The 23,961-nt window shown below is 37.8% G+C and overlaps 1 protein-coding gene across 1 annotated transcript in view; it reads left to right on the top strand.

Moving 5' to 3' along the window:
- Window positions 1-13,398: 13,398 nt before the first annotated feature.
- The window catches only part of CFAP70 (cilia and flagella associated protein 70), an 87,164-nt gene continuing 76,601 nt past the window's right edge, over window positions 13,399-23,961 (top strand). Inside the window, exons 1-4 of the mRNA XM_029919805.1 lie at window positions 13,399-13,446; window positions 15,532-15,714; window positions 18,713-18,807; window positions 22,618-22,717. Of these exons, the coding sequence (XP_029775665.1) occupies window positions 13,414-13,446; window positions 15,532-15,714; window positions 18,713-18,807; window positions 22,618-22,717 (411 nt within the window). The 5' untranslated portion in view covers window positions 13,399-13,413. The remainder of the gene's footprint in view (window positions 13,447-15,531; window positions 15,715-18,712; window positions 18,808-22,617; window positions 22,718-23,961) is intronic.

Here is a 23,961-nt window from a genome sequence, read left to right as displayed (position 1 = left end):
TAATTGAGCATCTTGTGGGGCACCTGGGAAGCTCAGTCAGTTAAGTGTCCAACTCTTGATTTCAGCACAGGCCATGATCTCATGGTTCATGATATGGAGCCCCATGTTGGGCTTTATGCTGATAGCAAGGAGCCTAATTGGGATTCTTTCTCCCCCTCTCTCTGCCTTTCCCCCTACTTGTGCATGAGCTCTCTCTCTCTCAAAATAAATAAATAAACTTTTTAAAAAAACTGGGCATCTTGTATTTTACCTGGTAATCTTATCTGTACTTCTATACACAGTACGTAACTTTTTTTTGAAATTCAGGTTTGTATCTTGTTTATTTCAGAATTTCTAGCTCCTAGAAATATCCAGGACATAAAAGGGCTCAAAAAGTGTTTGTTGAATGAATTAATGGATATGTGATTTCTGTATCCACACTTTTACAGTTTCTGAGTACATAGTATTATTTTGGGCTACTGTGTTCTTATGTCTGTAGACTTGTTTTAAGACCTTTTTTTAAAACTTATACTCTTGGGGTGCCTGGGTGGCTCAGTTGGTTAAGCCTCCGACTTCAGCTCAGGTCAGATCTCACATTTGTGGGTTCGAGCTCCGCTTCAGGCTCTGTGCTGACAGCTAGCTCAGAGCCTGGAGCCTGCTTCTGGTTCTGTGTCTCCTTCTCTCTCTGCCCTTCCCCCTCTCATGCTCTGTCTCTCTCTGTATCAAAAAAAAACCCCAAAAAATGTATACTCTTAATTTTTGTTTCGTTATTTTTTTTAGTGGCAACCTTTCCTCTGGTTCCTGCCAAAACTGTAGATTCTAAGATCTCAGGCGTAAAGAAGTGGGACTTGGGAATTATAAAGTACCCCAAAGCATTGCTTTCTAAACCTTTTTTTTCCATTAGAGTCACCTGAAGCTCTGGGAGAAAATAGTCTTCAGAGTCCCACCCTAGACTACTAAATTCATGATTGCCAAGAGAGGAGCCCAGGAAGCTGCCCGTGGGAACAAAAGTCTCAGGTGACCCCTGGGAAGCACTGCTCCAGAAAAGTGATTCCTAGCTCTTGCCTAGCTGGAAGTCAATCACTCATGGAGGCATCCATCTGATCCACACTCTCTGAGCACTTCCTTCTACTTCTTCTTCGCTCTGTGCTTCTTTATCATTCCCAGCCTCAAATAAGAGGAATGCCAGGTGTCCTAACTGCCTTCCTCCCTGGCATGTTAAAAGGGAAAAGCAGAACTGGAACATTGTTTTAAATGTGTCACTGAATTCATGAGAAAGAAAGGCCAAGCCCTTTGTTTCAGTGAGCCTGGAACTCTTAACAGCTGCTATTGATGTGTGATGGTGTTGGGGGAGAAGGCAGTACTCCAAAATCTTGGGGCTTCGGTTTCAATGCTCTTGGACAAAGACCTCGGGCTGCTGTAGATGGGAGTTGAGACTGAAACTACCCCCTTTACCACAAGGCAAGACTCAAAAAGAAAAACAGTCCATTCCCCGTCATATGTGGGTAGCCATTGGATAGATGAAAAAAGTCTTTTCTAATAAGTAGTAATCATAGGGTTATGGTAGTCATTAAATAACATATATTTTCTTAAAACATACTGGGAACATTTATACAATAAAAATTTATACAATAAAAACTGGCCAAATGCTAGACAATAAAACAAGTCCTACCATATACCAAAGAATCAATGGCATACAGACTAAGTTTCCTGAGTAAAATACAACAGTCAACAAAATTAGAAATCTGTAACAAAAACAGAAAAAAAGAATCCATTTGGAAATTTTAAGACATACTTAAGTATAATTCATGGGACAAAGAAAAAATCACAAGAAAAACTGTAAAGCTTTTAGAGTCAATCAACAGTAAAACACCAAATAGCAAAACTTGTGGGAGATAGCTAAAGTAATACTTAGAGATAAGTTTATGCTCTTACATGCGGTCATTAGCAATCAAAAAGGATTTAATGCAGAACCTCTGGAGTATATATACTTTCCCCTATTCCTTTCATTAAAAACAGGTGTAAACCCTGGACTTTATATGCAAAACAAACATAAGGGACTCTGAAAGGGAGAGAGAAGAAGGAAACTTGAGGGGAGCCTGGGTGGCTCAGTCAATTAAGTGCCCAACTCAGCTCAAGTCATAATCTGGTGGTTTATGGGTTCAAGCCCTGCATTGGGCTCTGAGCTGACAGCCCAGAGCCTGGAGCTTGCTTCTGATTCTGTGTCTCCCTCTCTCTCTGCTCCTCTTCTGCTCATGTTCTGTCTCTTTCTCAAAAATAAATAAACATTAAAAAAATTTTTTTGAGCCATGAGAAAAATGCTTTTAGTGAGCAATTGCAACCAGTGAAAAAATAGGACTCAGAGAAATAGAAGGTCTTAGAAAGAAACAAAAGTTATAAAGAACCTAATAGAAATTGTAAATCAGAGGGGTGCCTGGGTGGCTCATTTGGTTGAGCATCCAGCTCTTGATTTCAGCTCAGGTTATGATCTCATGGTGTCAGGTTCTGTGTTGACAGCACAAAACCTGGTTGGGATTCTCTCTTCCTGTTTCTCTAGCCCTCCCTCACACACACACACACACACACACACACACACACACACACAGTCTCTCTCTCTCTCTCTCTCTCTCTCTCTCTCTCAAAATAAATAAATATATATTTGCAAAAACCGAAGAAATTTTAGATCAGAAAAATACAATGACTGTTATGAAAAGCTCAGTGAAAGATCTCAACAGCAGAATGGAGGAGACAGAGGAAAGAATCAGTGAATTGGAAGATAGAACACTAGAAATATCCAATCTAATATATAGGAACTAGTCTAAAAGATATGAACAGAAGGGCATCTGGGTGGCTCAGTCAGTTAAGTGTCTGACTTCAGCCTAGGTCATGATCTTGCTGTTCCTGAGTTCCCTCTGTCTGTGCTGACAGCTCAGAGCCTGGAGTCTGTTTCAGATTCTGTGTCTCTGTCTATCTCTCAGCCCTTTCCCAACTCACCCTCTGTATCTATCTCTCAAAAACAAATATACATTAAAAAAAATTTTAAATATATGAACAGAGCTTCAGAAACCTGTGGCCCTATAACAAAACATCTAACAGTGTTATCAAGGCCTGAGAAGGAGAGGGGAAAGAAGATGGGGCTGAAAAAGTATTCAAAGAAGTAAAGCTTGAAAATTCCCCAAATTTGAGAGAGACATAAACCTACACATTCAAGAAGCTGATCAAACTCCCAGTAGGATAAACCAAAGAGATCCATATTAACAAACATTATCAATCTTCTGAAAACTAAAGACAGAACAAAATCTGAAAACAGGGGAAAGCAATTAGAATGACATCAATTTATCATCAGAAACTATGGAGGCCCCCAAGGAATGGCATAATATTTTTAAAGTGATAAAAGAACTATCACCTAGAATTCAATACCTGGAGAAAAGAAATGAAGGGGATATCCAGACCTCAGATGAAAGATGGCTGAGGGAAATTCTTTAAAGAGAACAGAAAATGATAAAAGAAAGAACCAAGGAACACCAGTAAGGAAGAAAGAATATGGTAAACAAAAATTTGGATAAATTAAGCTTTCCTTCACTTTGAGTTTTCTAAATTGTGTCTGACACTTGAAACAAGGTATAACACTGTCTGATGCAGTTCTCTGTTTCTCAAAAATAAATAAAAAATTTAAAAAATACACATGACCTAACTATACACTGTCTACAAGAAACTCAAAATATAACCATATAGTCAGGTAAGATGTAAAAGAATAAAGAAAGATGTATTATGTGCACATTCATCAAAAAGTGGTAGTGACTATATTAGCAAAATATAAAGTAGACTTAGCAAAATAAATAACCAGAGACAGAGAAGTTCATTTATATAATGATAAAAGAGTCAACCCACCAAGGAGACATAGCAATCCTAAATATGTATGCACCAAACAACAGAGCTGCAAAATATGTGAAGCAAAAACTGATAAAACTGAAAGGGGGAGTAGACAAATCCATAATTATAATTAGAGACATAAATTCCTATCTCTCAATTTTTAGAATAAATAGAAAATCAACATGTATGGGGCACCTGGGTGGCCCAGTGGGTTAAGCATCTGACTGGCTCAGGTCATGACCTCATGATTTGTGGTCTTGAACCCTGTGTTGGGCTCTGTGCTGACAGCTCAGAGCCTGGAGCTGTTCAGATTCTCTCTCTCTCTTTCTCTCTCTCTGCCCTTCCCCAATTCTCACTCTGTCTCTCTCTCTCTCTCCTTCAAAAATAAATATTTAAAAAAAAAAATCAACAGGTATAGAAAAACTCAACAGCACCATCCACCTACAAGACCTAATCAATTTTTATTGAACACCCAACAGTAATAGAATATACATTATTTTTAAAAGCCCACAGACCACATACCAAAATCATATTCTGGGTCACAAACTTAACATCAACAAATTTAAATGAATGAAAATAATGTGTTCTCTGACAATAACAGTATCAAGCTAGAAATCAATAATAGGAGAACAGGAAATACTCCAAACACTTGACAACAAAAAGACACATTTTTTTCTTAATGTTTTATTTATTTTTGGGAGAGAGAGAGAGAAAGTGTGAGCAGAGGGTGGAACAGAGAGAGAGGGAGACAGAATCTGAGTCATGAAACTCAACACGACTGGAGTTACAATGATAAAGCATTACTGTCTGCTCAAGAGTGAAAGAAAGGACACAGTGAGTCAACCAGAATCCACCCCTCCTCTGCACAGAGCCCACAAATTAGATTGGAACTGGGAAGGTAGCTGTGGAAACAGAAAAATCATTTCTGGAGACCATGAGTACCCTCTGCAGGATAGTGTCTGTCATCTTCCCCTTGGATTCTTCTTGAGATTACTTCATACAGAGAACCTCTTCTATCCAATCCATTAAGCTGTATTAAAGAAAATTTCCTCTTGGTAGTGGGATACAGAGAGAAACAGAGTGTGGGTGGAGGAGGCGCAGAGAGAAGGGGAGACACAGAATCTGAAACAGGATCTAGGCCCTGAGCTGTCTGCACAGAGCCAGACACAGGACTCAAACCCACAAACCGTGAGATCAGGACCTGAGCCGAAGTTGGACACTTAACCGACTGAGCCACCCCACGAACATGAGATCTGACCTGAGCTGAAGCCGGACGCTCAACTGACTGAGCCACCCAGGCTTCCCTATCTTGCCATAGCCCGAAGGCTACAGGTCGGGCTCTTCCGCCCCGTATGCTTCCATCCCAAGCTGGGACGGCACTTAAGGGTGCGGCAGTGCCCTAGGTCGCCAGGTCTAGGCGCGCTCGTCCCCAGCTTTGAGTGCACCTCCGTCGTGGGTCCTCCTGAGGGAGGGAGAGAAAAAGGGCAGGAGGGAGAGGGAGACACCGAGAGTAAAGACAGAACTCACGGTTTTCCGATCAGGCAAAAGAGAGAGCTTTATTCAGAAAACTGTCTTTTATAAAGGTTTCAAGGCGGGAAAACAAAGCAGCTGACCAAGGTCAGTTACCAGGTAAACAGAGTCAAATGAATATCAAAAGAAACACCCAGATTTGCCTCAGCAATGCTGGGAAGGGGGGAGTTAGCACTGAATAATCTAAAATACAGTTTTGATCTTTTGTGCACCTTGGCCACTCCAGTCTGGCCCAGCATGACAGATGCCAAAGTTATTTTGACCAGGAAATGGCAGTCTCCAGCCTCTAGATGCAAATCTTGTTTGCTGGTTCACTCTCAGGAGAGTGATAATCCTTGCCTGAGGCAGACAGAAAACTTGGCGGCCCCGATACTATCTTGAGCCTTAAAAGACCCTATCTGCAGAGTAAAAAGGCAGCCCACAGAATGGAAGACAAATATTTGCAAATCATGTATCTGATAAGAAATTAATCTTGAGACTATAACAACAAAAACCAAACTGATTCAAAATTGGACAAAGGACTTGAATAGACATTTCTCCAAAGATCTACAAATGGGTGATGACCACATGAAAAAATGTGCAACATCACTAATTGTTACAGAAATGCAAACCAAAACTACAATGAGATATCACCTCTTACATATTAGGATGGTTTCTATATAAAAACAGAAAACAAGTGTTGACAAGGATATGTACAAATAGGAATCTTACTAGGTGGGAATATAAAATAGAACGGTCACTGTGGAAACTGGTAGTTCCTCAAAAAGTTAAAAATACAATTATTATATGATCCAGCAATTTTACCTCTGGGAACATATCCAAAAGAATTGAAAGCAGGGTCTCGAAGAAATATTTGTACACTGATGTTCACAGCAGCATCATTCATAAAAAGTAAAATGTGGAAGGAACCTACATATCTATTGACAGAATGGATAAGCAAAATGTGACATATATACAACTGCATATTATTCAACTTTAAAAAGGAGAGAAAGTACAACATATGCTACAACATGGATGAAATTTGAGGACATTTTGCTAATTGAAAGAAGCCAGTCCCAAAAAGACCAATGCTGTATGAGGTACCTCGAGTAATAAAATACATAGGGATAGAAAGGATCCTCTGTCCAGGAGGAAAGAAGAATGGGAATAAGTGTTTACTAGACATAGAGTTCCAACATTAAAGATGAAAAGAGTTATGGAAATGGATTGTGGTGTTGGTTGCACAAAAGTGTAAATGTGTTTGGGGCACCTGGGGGACACAGTCAGTTGAGCATCCAGCTCTTGATTCCGGCTCAGGTTGTGATCTTGTGGTTTGTGGGATTGATTCCCATGTCAGAGTCTGTGCTGACAGCATGGAGCCGACTTAGGATTCTCTCTCTCTGTCTCTGTCTCTCTGTCTCTCTCCAACTTCTCTGCACACAGAGAGCACACACACTCTCTCAAGATAAATAAACATTGAAAAAAATAATACGGGCACTTGGGTGGCTTAGTCAGTTGAGTGCTCAACTTTAGCTCAGGTCATGATCTCATAATTTGTAAGTTTGAGCCCCACATTGGGCTGTCTGCTCTCAGGGTGGAGCCTGCTTGGGATCTTCGGTCCTCCAAACTCTCTGCTCCTACCCCATTCATGCTCTCTCTTTCAAAAATAAATAAACATTCAAAAACAATATTATAAATAATAATAAAGTATGAATGTGTACAATGCCACTGACTGTATACCTATGGGTAGGATGGTAAATTTTATGTAATTTGTATGTTATCACAATAAAAAATAGACATTAAGAAAAGAATATTTTGCCATTACGTTTGAAAACAAAGATCACAAAGTTTGATAACATACTACCTAGGCATATATGTTATCAAATTGTATTATCTTTGCCAAAAATTGCCAAAAATAGTGAAGATGAACCTAAGTTTACTGGAAACAGGAACTGAGAAACAAATTAAATACCATGGGAAGGGGGAGACAGATCCAGAAAATGAGACATTCTATAAAACAATTGGCCTGATGTCTTTAACAAATCAGCGTCATAGGAAAAAAGTATGTGGGAGGAAAACTGTTCTAAATGAAAAGAAATATATGAAACATGAGAACCAAATGAAATGTGTGGTCTTTGATTGGATCCTAGTTTTAACAAACCAGTTACAAAATAAATTTGGAATAATTGAGAAATATTAAATGTAGACTGGGCATTAGGTGAATTAAGGAATTACATTTAATTTATTATACACTTGCTAGATTGATAAAGTTATTGTGATTATGTAGGAAAATGCCATGTTTTGAATTTGCATACCTTAGTATTTAGGGGTAAAATATCATGATGTCTGTAATTTACTTGAAAGTATTTTAGCAAAAAAGAATAGAAGAAACAAATATGACACCATTTAGCTATTGTTAAATCTAGGTGATGACTATATAGTATTCATTCAGTATACTAATCTCTCTACTTTTTTATGTATTTCAAATGTTTCATAACAAATATTAAGCACTACACGGAGTAATGCAGCAGTGTAAAACCTGGAACACGCTGTGTGCTCTGTAAATCACTCTAAGTTCTGCTAGGCCTTATGCTGGGCAAATTGGGAAGCCCTAGAACAGTATTGTTTAAACTGCAGATTGCAACTTTCTAGTCATTACTAAAACCAACTGAAGGAGATTGTGTCCAGTATTTTTTAAAGCTTATTTATTTTGAGAGAGAGACCGAGCACGTTAACAGGGAAGGGGCAGAGAGACAGGAAAGAGAAAGAGATCCCAAGCAGTGTCCACGTTGTCAGCGCGGAGCCTGATGCGGGGCTCAAACACACAAACTGTGAGATAATGACCTGAGCTGGAGCCAAGAGTCAGACCCTTAACCAACATAGCCGCCCAGGCGCCCCATGACCAGTAATTTCTTGCACATGAAATAGAATAGAAAATATCTAAGGGTTTTCAGCTAGGAAGGATGAATATTGCATGGAACTTTGTTTTAATCATATGTATCAGTTACTTTTATAGGTATGTGTGTGTATGATTATGATATAAAGTCCACTTTTTACTATAACTTGTCTGTTCTGTCCTGGCCGGTGGGTCCGTAGATCGTTGCGGGTTCCTGCGGGAGGGAGAGAGAATTGGGGGGCAGGGAGCACAGAGAGTGAAGGCAAGACAAGTGTTTCTGATCAAGCCTCCAGTTTGTTGAGAAAATACCCACACCTATCTAGGGTTTAGGGCGGGAAGCTGACTTAGGTTGGTTGCTAGGAAACAGGGTCAAGTGATTTTTAGGAAAAGGCTAGGAAAAAAGGGGAAACTGAAACTGCAATTTCAAACACAGCATCTAAAGAGAGCCCAGACTTGCAGACTGCAACGCTGGGCAGGGGAGCCATTGACACCACTTAAGCGTAAATGCGGGTGATCTTTTGTTTTACTGGCTTCTCCAGTCTGGCTTCTCCAGTCTCCAGTCCCTGAATTGGGAATAGCACTTCCCTAGCCTATCTTTGTAATTCAGGCAGCTCCCCTCAGGGAGTGACATTTCCTGCCTGTGGGCTGCCGATCAGCTGAATCTTTGCAGCTCCCCACAACTTGTATGTCAAAAAGTTTAATAGGTTGCTTGCGTGGTTCAGTATTTTCCACCAGAAGTCACCAACAATGGTGTCTTCTCAAGTTTCAGGTTAATTTCTCTTAAATTTCTTTGACAATGCTTTGTTAGCTGCACCGTGGTTATCTGATGGATGACCCAGACATGTTCTCATGTTCTTTGTTTTGATTTTTCTAGTAACTGTAACTGAAGTTTTACCAAAGGAGAAGAAACAGAAAGATGAGAAGACCTTAGTTCTTGGTCAAGCTGTGGTGGACCTTCTTCCTTTACTGGAAGGTCAGATGTGTGATTTGCTCAACAGCAGATACAGCAAAACTTATAAAATTTAGCTCCCGTGAAGTCCTTCAGTGAATTTGAGGGACTTGATAAAAAGATGAGCACATTTATCTCTGCCTAACCTCTCCTTCTATGACTTGACTTTGCCTTCTTTTTGCAGGAGAGAGTTCATTTGAAACAATAATCCCCTTGCACCCCATGCCAGGCTCGCCTTTAGAATCTCTTCGGTCAGGTGCTAAGGTAATCAGAGTTTTAAATCTCAACTTTCAGCTAGCCATTCAGTCTACCAAGTCTATTTGCTATAAAGGTTCAATTCACTTGAGTCCAGTTCATCAGGTGTCTTCTTTTCACAGGCACACATAGTGCTAAATTCTGGAAAACAAAGATGAATAAGGCAGAGTCCTACTTTAGGAGTCCATATTCTACACATCATGGATTATAATCAGTGTGATTAAATGGTGGGATGGGGCATATGGGCACAGAATAGTTATTGGTTACTTTGCCCAGGGGGACATGTAGGGAAGGCTTAACTATGGAAATGCCTCTTAAACTATGTCCTGATGGATTAAATTGAATAATATATAAATGCACATAAAATGCTTTCTGGCATAGTGAGCCTGAATTGGTAGGCTGTGCCACTGGTCTTCTGGGCTTTGTTTTCCATTCTTCCTGGGGATTAGTAGCTGCTTGGGGCATTGCTTTTGCCACTCTGGTGCAAGTGCACTCACTTTCCACAGATCCCACAGCTGCCTTCTGTTTTGCACAAGTAAAAGAGAAGGGCCCAAATGACCCCACTATTTCCATACAGTTCCCTACTTAACCTCACTGTAGTCCTCCCTGCTTGTTGATTCTCACAGTCCACTCCTGCATCTCCTGTGGTCCTTTCCCTCTCTTATTTTAGACTGTGGTTGGTTTTCTTCTTGGTTTTTCTTTATTTTTGTTTTTGTTCAAGATCTGATTTAATTTGCTTTCTGTCTTTCTAGGATTACTAAACCTATGTAGTCTGGTGATGGCATTTATTATTGTCCAAGGATATTATAGCATTATCCTTTTATTGGCTATAAATATACAATTGAGTATTTTTCTGTCATTCCATGTGATTTGTGCTAGAAAGAGGTATATATTGAGCTCAGTCTGCCTTTCTTGGTCCAATGTCCCTGCCTATGTACTGTTGATTTTCCTTACATACCTTTAGAAGAAAAGTTAGTCAAATGGATTATTCTCAGGATATTTTCTCATAGTATTCCTGTGTTCACTTATTTTACACACTCAGTGAAAAAATATATGACACTTAATTTCCATTTGCTTGAGAATTCTAACTTATTTTATTTATTGAGTTTTATTTATTTAAGTAATCTCTATACCCAACATGGGGCTCAAACTCATGATCCTGAGATCAAGAGTTGCACACTCTTTTGACTGAGCCAGCCAGGCGTCCCCAGAATTCTCACTAATTTTGTATTTAAGCATTACACTGATTATTCTCAAGACTCAAAGAGTAAATAAATGAATGATATAAACCTGTCCTTGGAAAAGAAGTTCTGATTAATCTTCAAGTATTCCCTATCTTGATTGAGTGACACAATTTAGAAACCTAGGGACATTTTACTTACCCTTCCAGAGACATATTGCTTGATCGGAGGTATCATATTCTTCAATGCCTCTTTCTTAAAATCTTCTTTCCTTTGGGGGCACCTAGTGGCTCAGTTGGTTAAGCCGCCAACTCTTGATTTAGCTTTAGGTCATGCTCTTGCCATTTGTAAGATCAAGCCTCTTGTTGGGCTCAGCACTGACAGTGTGGAGCCTGCTTGGGATTCTCTCCCTCCCTCTCTCTCTATCTGTCTCTCTACCTCTCCCTCCCCGCTCTCTCTCTCTCATGCACATGTGCATGTGGTCACTCTCTCTCAAAAAAGTAAATAAATAAACTTAAAAAAAAGTCTTCTTCCCTTTGATGCTCTCAGTTTTGGCTCACTGACTGTACCTTCTCAGGTTCTAGCCCCAGATCCCTTTCCTCTGCCTATGCCTTACAAGGAAGGTTCTATCCTTGGCCACCTTTTCATCTTAGTCTATATTCATATTCTTGGGTTTCAGGGGGAGGTTATAAATGATTTTAACAGTTACCAGTATGAGTGCTCCTTTGGACCCAAAATACAACGAATCCAAAAATCTGCCTTTTGGCAAATCCAGCCTTTTATATCTTCTAAGTGCCTCTGGACTGTCCTCAGCTTTATTCCCACTCTTTATTACCTTATAATCTCTCTTTGGAACATACAAGTAGCCTTGTAACTACCCTTGCCTCCCCCAGTTTTGCCCCCCCCCCACTGCTTGCAGGGTGGCTTACAAAGGAATATGGTCACATCTCACCCGTGCTCAGTACTGTGTAGTTCATGGATTCCCCCACTGCTTCCATGTTCAGCTCTAGATTTCCTGGCAGTCATGCAATAGCTTTTATAATAGGAGTCTGACACTTGCTCAGTCTCATCGCTCAGACTCCCCTCCTAGGCTTTATATTATAAAATCCTGAACTACTTACATCTGAACTAAATATACCATGCTGTTTCAATCCTCCTTTACAGAAACTCTTCTTTTTGTTCAGAATTATTTTCTCTCCTTTTTCTGCTTATCTAAATTGCAAACTCTTACTCATTTTGTAAGTCACCATTTCTCACTCCTCCCCACCCCAACAGTTAATGATTCACTTCTTCCTTGGTGTTCCTTAAGTAGAGACTAAAGCATTTTATACAGGTCTCTTTTATAATAAGTCATGGAATTATAATATGAATCCCATAATAAAAGAGGCCACATCTTTAATCTTTACATTACTTTTTTTTAAGTTTACTTATTTTGAGAGAGAGAGCGTGCGAGCACACATGCATGTGTGGGGAGGGGCAGAGAGAGAGGGAAAGAGAGAATCCCAAGCAGGCTCCATGCTGTCAGTGCAGAGCCCTATGTAGGATTCAGTCCCACCAATTATAAGATCATGACCTGAGCTGAAATCCAGACTTGGACGCTGAATGACTGAACCTCACAGGCAACCCTATCTTTATATTTCTAGTGCTGTGGTAAAGTGCCTGGCATGTAATTAGCAACCAATACATTTTTTTTTTAAATTTTATTTTTATATGGAATGCTTCATGAATTTGCATGTCATCCACGTGGAGGGGGCATGCTAATCTGTGTGTCATTCCAGCCAATACACATTTTAAAGCTACTTTTTATTGTATCTTGTGTGAAAATGTTAGATATATACATATATATCTGTATCTATATCTATATATATGGATATATACATATATATTTGAAAAAATGTTTTCTTATTAAAAAGCACATTGTCAAATCAGAATTTATATTGGAGATATAACTTGGAAATTTCTCATTAGTAGAATACATAATTCTTCAACAATAATATTAATTTTTCTTATTAATGTTGATTCCTAAGAAATAAAATAAAAATTGACAAATTATTTTTCTCCTCTCTAATTAAAAAAGTTGTGACAGTCCTATTTGGATACATCACTAACATCAAATCTTTGCAGCTCTTCTGAAAAATTCATTTCTGAACTTGTTCATGTGGCTAAGGAATACTTTCTCGTCTGTGAAAAATAGAAATATAGTAAAGAATATGATTTGCAAATACTTGGTAAAAAATAAATATTTAAAAAGTACTACATTTAAGTTACAAAAATAGTCATAGAATATAAACTAGCAAAAAAAAAGGTAGCTTAAGCCCACTCATGTGAAACTACTATTAACATTCAGTATAGAACCTTCTGATTCCTCTTCTGTATGTATTTGTATACGACCTGAGAATGGTAGAGGGGAAAGGCCTCTAATTTAGAAATAAGATTCTCATCTTGGCTATAGTTCTAAATCATGGGACCTAGAGAAAGTTATTTGAAGCGTCCATATGGAAATAATTAAACTTGACCTTCTTATCTTGAACAGTGATATGAGATTCAAACGAGATAATGAAGAAAAGGGTGGTGGGGAGGCCTCTGGCACTTGCAAAATGCTGCATAATTTTATTCTTTTCTAGCAGTGCAGGCTTGAAGTTAAAGTATTTGTGGCTGAGCCCTTATTGACCACAGCGCAGACTTTAGGAGGCAATCTACTGAGGGTCACATTGGAGGCTGCCTATTCTGTGCCTGAATCTTTCATTCCTGTAGGGCCTCCGCAGAACTATATGGTTGGTCTGCAAGTTCCATCAGTTGGAGAGGTAAAGCCCTACAGCTAGATGTCATATAGACATCTTTTCCTCACCTGCTAAGATATCATTCAAAGCAAGCTCTATTAATTGTGGTCATTTATTTTAGGCTTAAAAAAATAAAGTTTACTAATATTTTATATATAGATATATATATAGTTTACATGTTATATATAATATATATTATGTATAATTTATATCAATAAATACATATTTATGGTGGAAAATATGTAAAACATTTAAAAATGTTTAAAATATACTTTTATGCATATATTTTGTGTGTTTTATACGATGTACTTAATTATATAAAACTTCTCTTAATTTCAGGTTATTTTCTTAGTCCAAATTTCTATTGAATAATTGTATATAGATTTTTTGAGGCTTTTGACAGATATTTCCAAGTTGCTTGCTAAAAGAGTCTAATTAGTTAATACTCTTATATATTTTATTGAAATTTACATTTCAGCATAGAACCCTCCAATTCCTCTTCACTATTCACATTTCGAACAGCAGTGTAAATGGCTCCAATTTCTCTGTATCCTCATCAACATTTGGTATTTTCTGTTTTTTTGTTTTTTGAAAATACCCATCCTTATACATATGGAGTGACATCTCTTTGTGTTTTAGATTTGCATTTCCCTAATGACTGATGATGATGAGCATCTTTCCCCTCCTTACATTGCCATATGAATACCTTCGTTGGGGAAATGTTTATTCAAGTGTTTTGTCCATTTTTGAATCAGGTTGTTTTTTGTTGTTGAGCTTTAAAAGTACTTTATATATACCAGCTGTTAATCCTTTATCAGGTATGTGATTTGCAAATATTTTCTCCCTTTTTTTATAATGTTGTTAGTATATTTTGCTGCACAAAATTCCTAATTTTGATGAAGTCCAATTTATCTATTTTTTTCTTCTGTTGTCTGTGCCTTTGGTGCCATAACTAAGTGATCCAGTGTCATGAGGTTTCCCATTTGTGTTTTCTTCTAAGAGTTTTATAGTTTTAGCTCTTAGATTTAGGTCTTTGACCCATTTTGAGTTAATTTTTGTATGTGGTTTAAGGTAAGGGTATAACTTCATTTTTTTGCATGTGGATAATTAGTTTTCTTAGCACCATTTATTGAAAAGACTATCTGTTCTCCATTGAATGTCTTGGCATGCTTACGTTTGACAATTCTTGTCAGCATTATCATTTCTTTGAAGGAGCAGATTTTCAGAGGTCCTTGCTGTGCCACTCCGGAAATGCCCTTCCTTCACAAAAGTTTTTAACCTAAACAACTAGAGTTGTTGAATTATAGGGTATTACAATGTTAAATTTACTGGAGACTACAAAATTGCTTTTCACAGTTAGACCAATTTATACTTCCATCAACTATATATAAGAATACTATACCCTTTGCCATATCGCCAGTGCTTGATATTTTCAGACTGATTTTGTCCATCTGTGGTTTAAAATGATATTTCATAGTTTAAATGTGCATTTCAATTATTATTAAGGATATCTAGCATGTTTTTATTTAAACATCGGATTACCTAATTTCCCTTTCCACAGCTGCCTATTTGTATCTATACTAGTTTTCTTTTGCAAGTATATATTAGAGAAATTATAGATGGGAAAATACCTATATTGTTGACCCTTTGTCAGATTTTAGTTAGTTTTTAAAAAGGTAATTTTTAGAAGGTATATCATAACTTTCATATAAATATAAAATGACAAAAAGGGTTTAAACCAGTTCAAAAAATTGGAAGAAATAACCCATATATAAGCAATCAGGAATGTTGAAATGAATTTGCTAATAATTCTAAACTCATCATCAGTCACAGGTCAATAATCAATTATATCTCCACTGGGCAAAATATGTTTGCATATCTATGGGCAAGAATAATTTGCATTATTACCATTCTTTATAAATTAAAGAATTATAAAATAGCACAAAGACAATAAAGGGCACAAGCTTCTCTGTAGAATCAGATAATCACAAAAGGAAGGGTCTGTTAGGTAACACCCATCATTACACTGAAAAGATACTTCAATACATTTTTTTGTTCATTTCAAAGTCTTTTACAAAATTTCCTGATGTACAATAATTTATTCTGTAGAAAGACTATCCCATTTTGTTCAAGAATGGAACTCTGAAGATTGGAGGAGAAAGAGAACCTGTTCCCCGGCCCAAAAAATGGCCAATTGCTAACATTCTGGCCCCAGGAGCTAATAACGTTCCTGATGCTTTCATTATTGGTGGGCCCTATGAGGAAGAAGAAGGAGAACTCAACCACCCTGAGGTGAGAGGATTATGTACTTTTTTTTAAGACAAACTAAGTGCACAGACAAATGGTAAGACATTTTTTTAATCACTCTTAATTGTTAAAACAGTTTTCTAATTCTGATGAAAATATCTGCTGACTTTTTAATTCAACAAACAAAATAATTTATTAAAATCAGATTTAATCTTTATCTTTTTATTGATTTTTGTGTAGGCAGTAATATGGCCATAGTCATGCATATAAAAGCAAATATATATATATATATATATATATATATATACACACACACACACTCAAAGGAAGAAAGGAAGACTCACAGCAAAAATATTTAGAAGAACAATGCTTCCTTGCAAAGAGTACCAAGGAATAAGATTTCAGAAAGACTGACTCACAGACAGCAGCATAGTAAACATAGAGGATAAAATAGGAAGTCCAGATTTATAGAAGTATTCAAAATCTTGTTATTTTCAGAACTAGAACCTGTCAAAAAGACACTATTTTTGTTTTGTTTGTGGGTATAAATTAATTAATTAATTAATTAATTAATATTTTTGAGTGTTTATCTTTAACAGAATATAAAGTACTTAATCATATTGAAAGCAGGGGGAAATGTCGGTTTTAATTTACATACACACATATGTACATACACTACATACATGTATTCTTTCCTTATTGGGGTCAAACTGACATTATTTTGCAACTTGCTTTTTAGTACATCTTAGTGATTTTTCCACATCACTACCTAAAGAGCATTCTCTTTCCTTTCCTTTCCTCTGTCTTTCTTTCTTTCGAGAGCTAGCGTACAAGTGGGGAAAAGGCGGAGGAAAAGAGAGGGAGAATCTCATGTAGGCTCGGAGCCCCTGTTGGGGGCTTCATCTCACCACCATGAGATCATGACCTGCACTGAAATCAAGAGCTGGCCACTTAACTGACTGAGCCACCCAGGCGCCTCATCATTCTTTTTCTGTCTTTATTTGCACTTGCTGTATGACACGCCATCGTATGGACATACTTAAATTCACTTAACCAGTCTCCTATTGGTGAACATTTAGGTTGTTGAAATTATTCTTTTCTTTTTATTCTTCCCTCCTTCCATCCTTCTCTCTTTCCTCTTTCCTTCTTTCCCTTGTGCTTTCTTTCTTTTTTTATTTTCTTTCTCAGTTTCCTTCTTTCTATTTTACTGCATCTTAAACTTGTCGGAGCATAGAAAATACTGCAAACATACTGGCAAATGTTTCTTAAATTTTTTTTTTTTGGTTTATTTAGTTTTGAGACAGAGAGAGACAGAGCATGAGTGGGGGAGGAGTAGAGAGAGAGAGAGAGAGAGAGAGAGAGAGAGAGAGACAGAATCTGAAACAGGCTTCAGCTTTTGAGCTGCCAGCACAGAATCCGATGCGGGACTTGAACTCACAGACCACGAAATCATGACCTGAGCCAAAGTTGGATACTTAGCCAACTGAGCCACCCAGGCACCCTACTGGCAAATGTTTCTCGAATGAGCTAATAATCATTAATGGAAACACTCAATAAAATAATTTGTAAAATGAGGATGGTTAAGTTACTTTAAGTATCTGACTAAACAGTTGAAATAAATCTGACCATATTTGAAAAACATTGTGCCAGGGCACCTGGGTGCCTGAGTCAGTTAGGCGTCTGACTTTGGCTCAGGTCATGATCTCACAATCCATGAGTTCAAGCCCCATGTTGGGCTGTGTGCTGACAACTCAGAGTCTGGAGCCTGCTTCGGATTCTCTCTCTCTCTCTCTCTCTCTCTCTCTCTGCTCCTCCTTCACTTGTTCTGTCTCTCTTTCTCTCTCTCTCTCTCAAAAATGAACAAACATTTTTTTTAAATTAAAAAAAACATTGTGCAGTATTTTCTCTTATCATTGTGGTTAGTGAATATCCATACTATTTTTGATTTATACTTTTATTTAGATTAGATACTTTATTTTACATATTTAGATCTTATATTTTAGTTTATTTTTAAATTTTGTTTCAAGTTTTTATTTAAATTCTTACTTCACATATAGTGTAATATTGGTTTCAGGAGTAGAATTTAGTGACCCATCACTTATATATTACACCTAGTACTCATCACAAGTGCCCTCCTTAATGCCCATCACCCATTTAGCCCATTTCTCACCCACCTCCCCTCCAACAACCCTTAGCTTGTTTCTATAGTTAATAGTTTCATATGGTTTTCCTCCCTCTCTCTTATTTTACCTTCCTTCCCCTATTTTCTTCTGTTTTATTTCTTAAATTCCACATATAAGTGAAATCATATGGTATTTGTCTTTCTCTGACTGACTTATTTCACTTAGCAAAATACACTCTAGCTCCATCTATGTCATTGCAAATGGAAAATTTCATTTGTTTTCATGTACATTGTACATATATGTTTTAGTTTAGATAATTAGTTCTCATGTCTGGTTGCTCATGTGAATCATTTGGAAAGCTTTTAAAACAATAGCAGTGGGGCTTCTGGGTGTCTCAGTCCATTATACGTCTGACTTCGGCTTAGGTCACAATCTCAGTTTGTGGGCTTGAGCCCCATGTCGGGCTCTGTGCTGACAGCTCAGAGCCTGGAACCTACTTCAGATTCTGTGTCTCTGCCTCTCTCTGCCCCTCCCCCACTCATGCTCTATTTGTCCCTATCACTCAAAAACAAATAAACATTAAAAAAAAATCACCACTGCCCAGGTGTTGATTTTTTAAAAGCTCCCAGATAATTCTAATATGCATTCAAGGTTGAGAATCAGTGATTCAGGTTATATGAGTAAATATTTGGTACTTAGTACTGAATTAATGTGAAGATAATACAAATTATCTTATATACTTTAGTAAAAGTAAAGTACCCTAAACTTTAAGATGTAGTTGTAGTGATAGTAGTAATCGTAATCATAATTGTAATAGTAATAAAAGTGTTGTGATCAAATCCTTTACAAAGAATGACCCACCGATTGAGCAGGATGAAGCCATGGCACACTGAGAGAACAAAAGTCTTATTATTTTACAGGACAGGGAATTTAGGAATCAAGCAGAGTGCATAAAGAAAAGGATTATTTGGGACTTGGAAAGTCGCTGCTACCTTGATCCTCCTGCAGTGGTCAGGTAGGAAGAAGAAGGGATTATGTCTAAGCAACAACTGTAGGGGGGAAGAACTGTTACTTTTGTTAATTTTATCTATATTTGGAGTTAAGGTGACCTGAGAATATCTGCTTCCACCAAATCTGCGAATAACAGAGGCTTTTAGTGATTGTGGTACTCACGTGGGTTCTGATTTCTTTGTCATATGAAACAAGTCCAGAGCTGGTATGGATGGTAGCTCCATAGTATTAAATCAGGTATCCAGACTCCATCTTTATTTTAGCTCTACCTTCTTTAATATGTGCTTTCCATCCACAAGGTTGTTTCATGGTCCAAGATGGCTGTTGGGGCTCTACCTGCATATTCACATTCCTCACAGAAATTTAGAAGGGGCGAGGTTTATGGATGAAAAAGGACACATGCTAGGTATCTTAGCCCCTCTTATAGAGCCTTCCTAGAATCTTAACAGCCTCAATTTATATCTCAAATGGCCATCTCTAGAGGCAAAGGAGTCTAGAAATTCTGTTTTTGTTAGACGCATTATCGTTCAGACTAAATCAGGAGTTAGGGGGGCACCTGGGTGGCTCATTTGGTTGAGCATCTGACTTTGAGTTAGGTCATGACCTCATGGTTCATGGGTTTGAGCACCACATGGAGCTCTGTGCTGACAGCTCAGAGCCTGGAGCTTGCTTCAGATTCTGTGTCCCCCTCTCTCTCTGCCCCTCCCCTGCTCATGCTTCCTCACTCTCTCTCTCTGTCTCTCTCTCAAAAGTAAATAAACATTAAAAAAAATCTAAGTCAGGAGTTATATACTAAATAAGAACAGGAACTTAATATGTGGGTAACTACCAGTCTCTGTCACAGTTCCCTGGTCTTTTGGGAGAGATGAGAAATAAGGGACTATCAAAATATGTATAATTAGAATGAGCAACTCTGATTTTCTTTTTCAATTTACAGGCTGTTTTTAAGAAGAGTGTTATGATTACAGAAAAATTGACCAGACATTTCTGAATTCCTATATACCTTCAGTTCCCCACTTGACTGTGGTATATAATATAAATATACATTGTTGGGGGTGCCTGGGTGGCTCAGTCAGTTAAGTGTCTGACTTCAGCTCAGGTCATGATATTGTGGTTCCTGCTTCAAGCCCTGCATTGGGCTCCCTGCTGTCAGTGCGGAGGCCACTTTGGATCCTCTATCTCCTCTCTGCCTCAACTCGTTCTTGCTCTCTCTTGTTCTAATTGCTTTAATTAACATTAAAAATATTAAACATATAAATGTACATTGTTGGGTTTGACTTGCTGATATTCTGTTAAGGATACATTGTTGCTATTATGACCTTGAGCCATTATCTTTTTAATGAATTAAAAATGAGAAGGGGCGCCTGGGTGGCTCAGTTGGTTGGGCCTCTGACTTCGATTCAGATCATGATCTCACGTTCGTGGGTTCAAGTCCAACGTTGGGCTCTGTGCTAACAGCTAGCTCAGAGCCTGGGGCCTGCTTCCGATTCTGGTCTCCCTCTCTCTCTGCCCCTCCTTACTCATGCTCTTTCTCTCTCTCTCTCAAAAAATAAATAAAACTGCTTTAAAAAAATAAATAAATAAAAAATAAAAATAAAAATAAGAAAAATTTGAAAATTTATTTTATCTTACATTTGTTCTCTCATTTTCTTCTTAATGTAAATCTAAGTTTCTGACCCATATCATTTTCTTTTTCTCTGAACATTTTTAGCATTTCTTGCAAGGCAGGTCTACTGGCCACAAATTCTTTACATTTTTGTTGAGAATATCTTTATTTCTCCCTCATTAAAAATTTTTTTTTAATGTTTATTTGATAGAGAGAGAGACAGAGAGCAAGTGGGTGAGGGTCAGAGAGAGGGAGGCACAGAATCCGAAGCAGGCTCCTGGCTCCGAGCTGTCAGCACAGAGCCCGACATGGGGCTCAAACCTATGGACCATGAGATCATGACCTGAGCCAATGTCAGACACCCAACTGACTGAGCCACCCAGGCGCCCCTCTCCCTCATTTTAAAAAAATATTTTATTTAAGTTTATTTATTTTGAGAGAGTGAGAGAGAGGGCACAAGCAGAGGAGAGGCAGAGAAAGAGGGAGAGAGAATCCCAAGCAGGCTCTGCAGCATCAGCACAGAGCTCAACACAGGACTTGATTTCATAAACTGTTAGACCATTACCTTAGCAGAAATCAAGAGTCAGACGCTTAACCAACCAAGCCACTCAGGCACCCTCTCCTTCACGTTTGAAGGATAACTCCCTGGATACCGAAATCTAGGTTGGTGGTATGTTTTTTCCCTGTAACTTTGAATATTTCACTCCATCCCTTATTGCTTGCATAGTTTTTGAAGAGAAATCCAATGTAATCCTTATTCTTGTTCCTCTATAGGTAAGATGTTTGTGGTTTTCCCCACCTCTCTTTCTGCCCTTCTCCTGCTCACGTGCTCTCTCTCTCAAAAATAAACTAAAAACATTAAAAAATTCCCTATATGATCATTCCAAATTTTATGTATATCTGGGTCTAGTTCTTATGTTGTCTCTCTTCCATATTTTTTCTTGTCTTTTAATATTCCTTGTAATTTTTTATTGAAAGCTGGACATTATGTATTAGGTAATAAGAAATGAGGTAATTAGGGTTTTTAGTATGAAGTTTTCTATTAATCTGGTTAGGAACTGGGCTGTGTTTAATGCTTGCTGTAACTGTAGGTGCTAGGGGCTTCTGTTTCCTTTTTTGCTCCTCCCCTGTTGTCTTTGGGTTTGTCTGAAATAGGTAGGGTCTGTGTTTGCAGCCTCTCAAATCACCCTGTTGGTGTGCTGATAAGGTGTTTGGAAGGGGAAGTATTTTAAAATACTGTGATTAAACTCAGTATATTAATGGGTTAGACTCTGTGAGCTGTGACATTCAGAGGTGTTTAATAGCATTTTTTACTTCTTATGTGAAACAGGAGGGCTAGACGGAACTAGAGTTGTCTAATTGCCCTTCCCCTACATCAGATAAGACTCTGGTAAAATAGTTTCCCTTAAACAGTAAGCATTGTTATGGGCAACACTCCAGGCATATTTCAAAATACTTACTTTTCCCTTCTTCCTGCTTTAGAGGATTTTTCTTGTATCTTCACCATGAATACCTGATGTGACTCCTTGTTTTAAAGCCAAAAAAGTGTGGGGACCCCCTAAGACTGTGCTTCTGGCTAATCCAGCCTCCAGCAATTTGTCAAAATTACCATGAAAGTGTTTCCACAAGTTACTGGCTCCATTGCTGTAACCTGTAAGCTGACAGCAGCTGTGATTCTCTGTACATGCCTGTCTCTCCAGATTTCAGGGTGGTGATTTGCCTCATAAATTTAATTCTTAGATGGATCTAAGAAAGGCCATTGATTTTTCAGTTTGATCTGCTTGTTATTGTTGTTATGAGGACAAGAGCAACAACTTCTAAGCTATTTTCATGTCAGAGCTGAGCCTGTAAGTCCTACACCCTTTTCTCAGTATAAATAAACATGTTTTATACAATTTGCATACTCGTCTGATTATTTCTTTAGAATAAATTACTGGAAGTGAGATTTCTGGGTCAAAGATTATGACCATTTTAAGGCTTTTGATTACATTCCCAAATTGCTCTCAACACTGTATAGTTTGCCTCTATTAACAGTACAGTAGAGTTATTTTTGGGATTTTATAAATTTGCGAAGCTTAAAAAATCCCTACCTAATAAAAATGTTATATATGAGTGCACATTCCATTACTTTTTAAAAGAGTCTTCCCTTGAAATTATACTAACCTTATTTTTTCATATAATTCTAATGGGATGATTTTTAATTTGCAGTTTTCAGAAGCGAATTGCTGATTGCCGATTTTGGCCCGTAGAGATCACAAGAGTTCCTCTGACTACTGTACCCAAAGGGAAAGCTGCAAAATTTGATAAGGTAAATTTGGTTGCTTAATGATAGTTATATAAAAAATGCCTGATCAGACCCAACCTATTATTTTGCTTCTTTATTAAAAAAAATTTTTTAATGGTTATTTATTTTTGAGAGAGAGAGACCGAACACAGGCAGGGGAAGGGCAGAGAGAGAAGAGGCATAAACTCTGAAGCTGGTTCCTGGCTCTGAGCTGTCAGCTCAGAGCCTGATATGGGGCTTGAACCCATGAACCACAGGATCATGACCTGAACCCAAGTCAAATGCTTAACCAGCTTAGCCATCCAGGCATTGAACTAGTGTGAACTAGTGTGGATGCTCTCTAGGGTAACCAACTTAACCTAATTTGTCAAGTAGTTTCCTGGTTTTAACACTGAAAATCTCATGTCCCAGGAAGATCTCCCGTCCCTGGAAAATCAGGATGACTGGTCACCCTAGCTCCCTATTGTCTACTAAAAATTGTTTAGGCTTTATTCCTAGACATCCTGATTTCCTTTAGCTCTTTAATATAGTTTTACCGTAAGTAAAACCACACAAAATAGCCATTTTTATTTTATTTTGTTTTTTAATTTTTTTTAATGTTTATTTTTGAGAGAGAGACAGACAGAGTGCAAGCAGGGGAGGAACAGGGAGAAAAGGAGACACAGAATCTGAAGCAGATTCCAGGCTCTGAGCTAGCTGTCAGCACAGAGCCTGACATGGGTCTCAAACCCACAAACTGTAAGATCATGACCTGAGCCAAAGTTGGATGCTTAACCAACTGAGCCACCCAGGTGCCCCCAAAATAGCAATTTTTTATAGGTCAATATACTTAAATATTGGCAATGTGGCTCAGTCTAATACATCTTCATGAATTTCTTTTAGACATACCTACTTAAAATATTTTAGCCTACTGATTAGAGTAATAGAGTTCATCAATGTATTATTATTCTGAAAAGATCTAGCTTTGTGATCCTAGAACAAGTTCTCTGTTGTTTTATTTGTGCATGCCTGGTCTTTTCTGCATGTACATAAACTTGCTGAGGATAGGAATCCTGTCATAGACATTTTGTATCCTCTACAATACCTAGCATGATTCATGGTATACAACAGACAATTAACAAGTACCTACATTCTTTTGATTTTTAAAGTAGACTTTTGTCCTTTTGTAATAGATAGTATACATTGGCTAATTTTCCTTAACAACACCATGTTACTACTTGTATATAAGACTTCTATATCTAATTTAAAAAATTTTCTTTTTTAATGTG

Source organism: Suricata suricatta, chromosome 2 (assembly GCF_006229205.1).
Source record: "Suricata suricatta isolate VVHF042 chromosome 2, meerkat_22Aug2017_6uvM2_HiC, whole genome shotgun sequence".
Classification (NCBI taxonomy): domain Eukaryota; kingdom Metazoa; phylum Chordata; class Mammalia; order Carnivora; family Herpestidae; genus Suricata; species Suricata suricatta.
The sequence above is the reverse complement of the archived record's forward strand: the minus strand, read 5'-3'. Positions and strand labels throughout refer to the sequence as shown.